General features: G+C 39.6%; 1 protein-coding gene across 11 annotated transcripts in view; it reads right to left on the reverse strand.

Moving 5' to 3' along the window:
* Positions 1 to 9,438, reverse strand: part of SYNE1 (spectrin repeat containing nuclear envelope protein 1) — a 336,369-nt gene that overhangs the window by 66,431 nt on the left and 260,500 nt on the right. For all 11 annotated transcript variants that reach the window (XM_073894098.1, XM_073894101.1, XM_073894100.1 and 8 more), the window contains 3 exons: positions 8,124 to 8,318; positions 4,484 to 4,609; positions 680 to 835 (listed from right to left, as the gene is read on the reverse strand). In XM_073894098.1, the coding sequence (XP_073750199.1) occupies positions 680 to 835; positions 4,484 to 4,609; positions 8,124 to 8,318 (477 nt within the window). The remainder of the gene's footprint in view (positions 1 to 679; positions 836 to 4,483; positions 4,610 to 8,123; positions 8,319 to 9,438) is intronic.

The following is a 9,438-nucleotide window of genomic DNA, read 5'->3' on the forward strand; positions in this document are numbered from 1 at the left end:
CACAGGGCACTATTGACACACTCCCAGCTTCCTGGAGGGGATGGTCTCCAGGCCCTCAGTCAGAACCTGTTCTTCACTTGTGGGCCTTTAATCTATGTTGTTCTTCTTTGCCTTTGATGCCTTCTCATTGCTTTTCTACCAATCTCTTCCTTTCATTCCAAAATCAAAATCCAATCTGGGATCTCAATTTTATAGTATAATGCACAAGGAAGGTACTTAATAAATGAATCACGTATGACTAAAAATGCCAAACCATGAATTACTAGGAAACTACAATGGTAAATCAACAGCCACAACATTTCCAAATACAAAACCATTTCCACAGTATTAGCTAAAAATGCAAATAAAACAAAGGTTTTTCACATGTTTAAAGTAAGAAAAAGACCACCTGTACCTACCAAGACCACATCCATGAACCAAAAAACTGTTTTTCCTCTTACAATATTATGCCAGCCAGTGAAAGGGACAGCAAGAGAATCCAGCTGAGATGCATCTCGAATATAATATTAAGATATAATTGTCTTAATCTGAAATAGTCTCACAAAACCCAGAGTTCTTCCTCCAAGTATACTCTGAGTTATAGGCTAGGTCCAAACATGGGTCAAGCCATTTAACTTTCCAAGTCATCTTCCAGTTTTCCACCTTTCTGAGCTAATGCTCCATGCAGAGTTTGTCTTACCTGGTGGCACAGTTCTTCCCACTGCCTCTGCAGAAGCTCCATGCGTTCGTTCAGGATGGAAATATCATCAGCGCTAATGTAGGCACAGAGGGTGTCCTTCAAGAGTGTCAGCTGAGCCAAGTCATCTTTCCAGCTCCCAGCTGCATTTTCCAGTTCCTAGATTAAAAAAACAAAAATGTGAATACCCCCATGAATATCTATCATCAACAATTTCTGAAGTGTGCTAGGAATCCCCTCTTGATACAATTATCTTTCTACCCATTTATTTGAACATCTCACTTGGTCTACTTTATTTGCTCTGGTGTTGTCTGATCATTTGCCAAGTTCTTCTGATAAAACTCCAGGTTGCAGGGCACCTGGGTGGCTCAGTTAGTTAAGGGTCTGCCTTCGGCTCAGGTCATGATCTCAGGGTCCTGAGATCAAGCCCCACATTGGGCTCCCTTCTCAGCGGGGAGCCTGCTCCTCCCTCTCCCTCTGCCCCTCCCCCAACCCACTGTGCTTGCTCTCTCTTGCATGTGTGCTCTCTCAAACAAATATATTTTAAAATATATTAAAAGGTAAAACAAGCCAGGTTGCTTGATGAATCTTCCTATGATCTATTTACCATTTAACTGATCATTTTGGCTCACCTTATCTTTCTTTTTTTTTTTAAAGATTTTATTTATTTATTTGAGATAGAGAGAGCATGCACAAGCGGGGAGAGAGGCAGAGGGAGAAGCAGGCCCCCCACTAAGCAGGCAGCCAGATGCTGGGCAATCCCAGGACCCTGGGATCATGATCTGAGCCGAAGGCAGACGCTTAACTGACTGAGCCACCCAGACGCCTCTTGGCTCATCTTTTCTAAGTTGAAATTTTATCACTGCCTGATCTTCTTTACTTTTAAATTGATTTCATAAACTGCTAATCCAGCCTTTACTTTTGTCCTGAGTTAATGATCACGTTAATAAAATATTTCAAAAAACCAAACTCCGGGGTGCCTGGGTGGCTCAGTTGGTTAAGTGATTGCCTTCGGCTCAGGTCATGATCCCAGGGTCCTGGGATTGAGTCCCGCATCAGGCTCCCTGCTTGGCGGGAAGCCTGCTTCTCCCTCTCCCACTTCCCCCTGCTTGTGTTCCCTCTCTCGCTGTCTCTCTCTCTCTCTCTCTCTCTCTCTGTCAATTAAATAAAATCTTTAAAAAAACAAAACAAAACAAAACAAAAACCGAACTCCTGGGGTCACGTTCATCCTAAAACACTATGAGTTTACATTCTATGATATAGACTTAATAACGTAATCAGCGAAAAGATCCATTGCTGCTATTATTCAGTTGAAAATAATGGATTGAATTCATTTCCTGTAGGAACACAGATTTCTTCAGGTTACTGAAGAAAATATTATGTACTCTGTCCTTTTGGGAAATGATTTAAGAAAAAAACCCATAAAACAATATTTGATGGGTTGACATTGGTTTTTGCAATGCTTTGAACTGATGACCAGTTTTGCAATTTGTATGAGTCTTGCTTTTTGCCAGCTGTTGATGCTTTTAGATTCCAGCTAATTTTATGTATAAATAGAGTATTTCACATGGCTTTTTCTCCTCTCTTTTTGTCTCTTCACACAGGAGACAAGTTTCCGAAGGCAAAGGCAATTAACGGTACTGTCTGAGGCTAACTTCTCAGGCAATTTAGGCAAACAAGGTTTTAGTCTGAATTTTCCAGGTAATTGCTTTGTTTTGCTGTGAAGGGTGGTTTGGGGAAGAAGAGCAGAGAGCTGGACCAAAATGCATCCTTTTAATCTCCAAACTTAATAGCCGGGTATGTTTGTAACTGTTGTATTTTGGGAGATGAGGTCCCATGGTAACAGCATTTGGCTGAAAGACCAAACCATCCAGGTGGAGTAAATACGCCGTATTTCTGCTTATATTTGTAGACATACTAACCAGTCATACCAGTGTAAATATTTCCCCCTTTTCATGCCCATTTCTAGCCCCTAACTCAAATATCAGATATAATCCATGGTGTAAGGATTATAAAAGAAACACCACCACAAAAACTAACTGTTTCAGACTCACAGGCTCCATTAGATGAGTCCCTACTGTAAAAATACAGCCTCTGGATTCAGGCAGCCTTGATATTTACAAACTCAGAAATGTTATTAAACTTCTAGAAGCCTCAGTTTTCACATCTGTAAAAGGGAAATGATAGACTGTCCTTGTGAGCTTGTGTTTGTGTCAACTGAGATAACGCTGTGTAGTCACTGCAACATAAAAGGCGCCCAATAAATGCCCATTTCTGTTTATCACAGTTTTCTTTAATCACTTGTTAGAAATTTAACATCACAGATTTAAAACAAACTTTTTAATTTTTGCATGCTTCTGAATTTACACCTCAAGATAATATTTTCCTCATTTGCCATCCATGATGTAATGTATATTACCTTTTTATTCTTCCTAAATCTGCCTTTTTTTTTTTAAGATTTTATTTATTTATTTGACAGAGAGAGAGTGCAAGCACAAGCAGTAGGAGTGGGAGAGGGAGAAGCAGACTCCCCACTGAGCAGGGAGCCTGATGTGGGACTTGATCCCAGGACCCTGGGATCATGCCCTGAGCCGAAGGCAGACACAACTGATTGAGCCACCCAGGTGCCCCATAAATCTCTTTCGAGTTTCAAAGTATATCCTTAAATTTTGATACTGAAGAAAACTTCTTAAATCTAGGCTTTTGTGATTTCAAGACTTCTTTAAAAAATTATTTTTTCTTTAATGCTTATGACTTCTTAGCCAGAGTGAAGCAGAGAACTTCTGATTAAAATCCAAATCATTTAAGTATGTGTGAAGTTTCTTTTTAAAAGATTTATTTATTTTAGAGAGAAAGAGCGAGAGAGTGGGGGAGGGGCAGAGGGAGAGAATCTTCAAGCAGACTCTTGGCTGAGCATTGAGCATGGAGCCTGACCTCACAACTTACAAGATCATGACATGAGCAGAAAACCAAGAGTCAGAGGTTTCACCGACTAAGCCACCCAGGCGCCCCAGTATCTGTGAAGTTTTACAGCATTACTCTAGGGCAGTGATTTGCAAATGACTGGGAAACACAGGGTATGTATTATTTGGGGGATAAAAAGCATTTGTAAAGGTAGTTTTGACTAGATCTGCATCTTGCTCAGCAGAGAACTGTTATCCAAATACTTCACTTGACTATATAGGTATGAATGGAACATATCCTACAGCCACTAAATCACACTGGTCTCAGCAAGCTCATAATGCAGGGGGCGGTCTGTATTAGCTCCTGATTTGCTTCCAACTGCAATTTGAGGTGTTGATCATGATCTTTAAGCAGTCAGGGCCCTGAGTACCTGAATGACTGTGTGTCTCCATGCAGTAACTGAGATCAGCTATTTACAGTTCCTGTTTTCCTTACAGAAGAGCGTGGAGGACAGGGTGTTCCCCTAAGGGCCACTGTCTGCAGAATTTCCAGGCTGCCGAGGCTCGCTCTCTTTTCTGTGAACTAGACTATTCTGCTAGAACAACTCTTCAGTGTAGATGCTTTAAAAAGATTGTGTTTATTGCTTTTGACCCAGCTTTTAAATATCTTTTAATGCTGTGTTTATATTTCTCAAGATAATCCATAAACTAGTCTATAATTTCATCAACTGCAATAAATCAACAGCCAAGTCTCACCAGAGTTGTCTGCCCTAATGCAAAATCCAGGAACTTGCATCTACATGTTCACAGCTGGAACAGTTTGACTGAATTATGCTTTCAGAGGCAATATGATAGCAGAAGCACAGAGGTAAGTGATGGCTAAAAGCTCAATCCAGTCATTTACCTTGCAACGCATTTGTTCTGCATGCAGCTCTTCGTGGTGATTTGGCAGAGGTTGAGAAAGCTTCTTTTTGAATGTTCGTAGTTTCTCCAGAGAATCAGCTATTCCATTCTCACATTTTTCCCAGTCCTATAATGGGAGAAGAAAGAAATTTCATGGCTTTTTTTTTTGTTTTTGTTTTTTTTTTGTAAGAAACTGGAACAAAAGAAAAACACTCTTCTTAATCCAAGAGAAACAATTAAAGATTCAATGGGGAGTCCACATCCATTTGTAGGCAGCATCAGAAGAGTTGAGTTCTACACTTAGGCTATGTGACCTTAAGCAGGTAATATGATATGCCTGAGTTTTCCCCATGAAAATGGGCATAACACAAACTCTATAATTGTTGGAGGGCTGGAGGAAGCAATGGTGTGAACACATCAAATACCAGGCCCAGAATATTATGGGTACTCAAAAATGTTATCTGCATCTGGATCAATCTGCAGAAGTAAGAGGTAATTGCACTATTTTGCCTCTTTCCTAACTCCACCCATAATGTGTCTACATGACCTCAAACGCTCTATAAGAGATAAAAAAGAGGATATGGAATCTCTTTCAGGATGAAGTGTAAAAATAATATAACCCTGACTCTGATTAAATTCATTATATGAACAGTATGTGGTACATACATTTGATTTGTTACAGAAGTAGAACCACAAGTACCAAAGGTTGGCACTGGGTGGGCTTCATCTTGAAAGTGCTGAAACGTGTATCACAAAGGGTTGAGTATATAACACATAAAAGCTGAAACAATCAATAAATGGAAGCAGAGAGATGAGGCAAAATTTTAAAAATATACATCCAGTATGTCAAATACTAATGAGTACTCTGGAGAAGAATATAGCGAGTTAAGTGGTAGAGAGTGTGGTGGTGGAGACCAGTAGATCTCTACAGAGTGACAGAGAAAACATACATTATGTGGTTGTTTTGGACGATTATACACCAAACTCGTAGCAGTGGTTACCCCTGGGGAAGATTACAGGATTTGGTGGTGGTATAGGGGAAACTTCATTTTTCACTCTACATACTTTAATTATTACCTGAATTTTTTTTTATCAGACACATGCATTTTTTTAATTAAAAAAATGATAGGATCCATAATGGAGAGTTGATTCTTTATAGCATTAGAGCTACAAATTAATTCCTGTCTAGTGTCTCAGAGACAATTCAAATTAAATTCATCTAAACAAATCTCCTTAATTTTGCCTATGACCTCCCATTCCTGTCCACGCCCCACCTTCCTGATGACCCTTCTCAGTGGCCACTCTCCACAACTTAAATTACTGGGTTCCAAAGAAAGACAACTAGAATTGCTTTTAGTAATAAGCCTAATGCCAAATCATGCCGCCTTTTCCTTCACATTATCTCTTCCATTGTCACCAGTTTTTTCTTGTCTGGGCTCTTTCTGTGTTCTTTCCTGATGCTTTATTTTTAGCACAGCAACCCATAGGTGCTATGACCAAAACTGTCTTCTGTTAGAAGTGCTGACTAAAGTGCCTCCCTACTCAAAAGGTCTTTTGGTTTCTAACTGAACTGAGAATTTGGCCCAAGATTGTCATTTCTCTTTTAAATTCCTTCAGGGAGCTTCCTAGAGTGCATAACCACATTCCCTCTTTCCATTTACCAGAAAAAAACACAAACTGTCTGTCTTGGTCAGATTTGTACCCATTCCCCTTTGTTAAAGTATCTCTGTGTTCCCAGGCTACAAGTAGTTCATCAGTGCTAAGCAAAGTGAGATCCTCTTACTAAATTGAACAGCATTCTCAATGAAATCATCACACACTCTGAAACCTATCAACATGCCATCAGTGAATGTTCATTGATCTAAAAGAGAAAAGGCCAGTTTCTTATTTTCCATAACAAAATTAAGAGGCTATAGTGAAGCAGGTGAACATGAAGGCCACAGAATTAGAATCACTGTATTTTGGCATATTTACTCAGAGCATTAAATCAAGGGCTAAAATTAGATAAGCCTTATAGCAGTGATGTGAAGGTACATTAAAATAAAGAAAAATGACATTAACATTAGAATTTACCTTCATGAATTCCTTCTTAGGCAAATGGGTCCTAGTGTATGATTTAAAATAAAATAAACTTTAACAAGAGAAGAATAAGGATTTCCCTTTCCAAGGATGGCTTAGATTCCAAAGCTATAACCCAGTCTTTTTATTACATGAGTTACAAGGAAATAACAAAATGTCATGGTCTGCAAACATCTATCAAAGTGGATGTTTTACACACCAACAAACAGACTGGCAAGAAAAGCAAATGCAGTGATTCAGCCATTTCGCCTAATTAAAGTCTTGGGAATGTGTCCAAAAATCACATCACAAATAAAGAAAAGTATATGATTAAAATGATCTCTACAGAACGAGTTACAACATTTTTAATCCTTTCCTGAAAGCAAAAAAAGAAGAAAAAAAGAATCAGACATATTGTATTACTGATGAATTGTGCTGTGTGCAAATAATAGTTCTTTAACAAATGTTCAGTGGCACTTTTGATTGATTGTTTCCCACACAGAAGGTAATATATTATTAAATAAAATTCAACAGAATAAACCCAACGGGTGTGCATACTTAAAGCATTATAAAAGCAATATGTGTTCCATTACCTTTAGTTACTACCTGTGATCCAAAAACGTGGCAGGCCAAGTTTAATAGATAACTTTGTTGAAGTGTTGGTGATTATCAACATATATAAAACTTTCCTATTTAGTTCTGTTCACTCTTCAATATGAAAATAATATCAACAGTGATAATGACCATCATTTATTGCATGCTCAATGTGTGCCACATGTTTACTTTCATTATTTCATTAAATCCTCACAATGCTGTCTGAAGGAGGGGTAATCATGCCTACTCTAGAGAGGAGGAAACTGAGCTTCAGACAGGTTGAGTTAACCAGGTTAACTTGGTTTATTATGGTTTTAACTTGGATATGTCTGGCTCCAGAAACCATGCCCTTTACCCAATGCCTTCCAATTATGTATTGCGTCTGGTTACGGAAAGTGAGGGAGAAAGCATCTTGTGGGGGGTCTGGATAAATCTACCTCTCCCTAAACTTGCCGTGTGATCAGTATGCTCTCTGTATCCAACGAAAGGCTTAATATACCTCCTGAATTTTATCTCATAGCAATGTGCTTGGATAAACTAAGATGAAATCAAGAGTGTTCTCTTGGATAGGTTTTTCCTGCTGTAAAATAAGAGATATCAATCTTAAAAACCACTTTAGAGTCTTAGATCAGGGAGTGGAATCTACTCTTTGCATTCCTGTTTGGATTTATAAAATCATCACATGGCTCTTGGCTCAGCACCGACCATTAATCAGAATTCGTGGCTTGGACAGTCTTATTAGACTTAAAACTACTCAGCTGGGGGATTTTTCTGAAAGACAAACTGCTGAAAATTGGGAAACTTCTCCAGGTCATGCAAGACAGGACAAAGTCTTAAATGAGACACAGGGCAGGGGATCAAAATACTGCAGGGTATGACTTAACGATCTTTGCTTTGTCTGGAAAGCTAACAACGGGAGGGCGCAGCAGGACCACTTACGTGGCTTCTGAAACTGCATTACATCTACAGGAGCAAAGAGCTGAACTTACTTTCAGCAAGAAGGCCAGCTTTTTCTTCTGCTCCTCCAGACGCACGCTGGCTGATTTCCACTTGTCCTGGATTTCCGTGAGCTCGGCCTGCAAGGCGGCCTCAGCCCCACTGTCGGCCGAGAGCAGGAGCTGTTTGCCTGCCTCCACTGTGAGGATGTAACTGCCTTGTTGTCGCAGGCACACTTTTTCTTTGAACTGAAAGGAACCGTAGCTTTTTACTTTCTCATTCTTTTCTTCACCAGGTCCCTATTGCAAGTGTGTTTAAGTGACCCTACAGTCTTTCATACATTTCATGCCCTCTTTATCCAACATTTATGGAGCTAGTACTTGGGCGTGAATGAAGCACTGTAAAAATGAATGAGAGTTCAACAGGGGGAGGCTTAATTTCTGTCCCCAAGTTAAATACAATCACAGTGCGATACGGAAACTGCTCGAGGAGAATCTCAGGAGAGTCCCTGAACTGCACAGGGAACACACTGTTACATGTTTCATTTGTCTTAAGTTTTATTAGGATCTTTTAATTTCTTCCACAAAAATAGATTTGTGATGCTCGGTTCATACAAATAACCCACTTCCAAGAAAGACCCGTGCTCAGATATCTAACCCACATGGATGCAAGACAGGCTTCCTCAAAGGGAAAAAGCTTCATGAGTCTTGGAAGACATATGAATACAGCCAGATTAAGAAGGACCTAGTATGACGAAGGCCAGGAATCAGGGAGAAGAATCCTTCCACGCAGACAAATGAAGATGGGCAAATTTACTCTACGAGATCAGTAGGATGAATTCAGGACCCTGGTGTAGTTTTTAGGGACTGGAATACAGCAGAGGCAGGTGAAAAAGTGGCAGAAGATGATACCAGATCACACCTTGCACAGGAATTTTTTTAATAGTGAAAGTGACTGAGATTCATAGGAGAATATTAAGCAGGGAAGTGATGTGTTTAAATTAAAACACTCTGCAGTAGGGTAGAAGATGGAATGGAAAAGGGCATATGTTGGATACACTGAAATAGGTTAGAAAGCTGTTGTCTCTGTAGGTAAGAAATCAAGAGCTCCTCATCTAAGGTAGTGGCAGTGGGGATGGAAACTGGGAGTGTATTAGGAATGGGGAAGCAGAGAATGAGAATATAGCTCTAGAATTACTCTAAAACTCCTGACAGACCAGATAGCTGGTAATGACATTTCCTTGAATAGGGGACATGGGACAAGGGACTGCCAGAGAATGGCTCATCCAGATATCACCGGCTCCTTGGGAACCCATGGAGTATATTATGTCTATGATGCATATATATATATATGCATCATAGACATAAT

This window comes from Callorhinus ursinus, unplaced genomic scaffold, assembly GCF_003265705.2.
Source record: "Callorhinus ursinus isolate GAN/ISIS: 27379988/994484 unplaced genomic scaffold, GSC_fseal_2.0 scaffold6, whole genome shotgun sequence".
NCBI classification, from domain to species: Eukaryota; Metazoa; Chordata; class Mammalia; order Carnivora; family Otariidae; genus Callorhinus; species Callorhinus ursinus.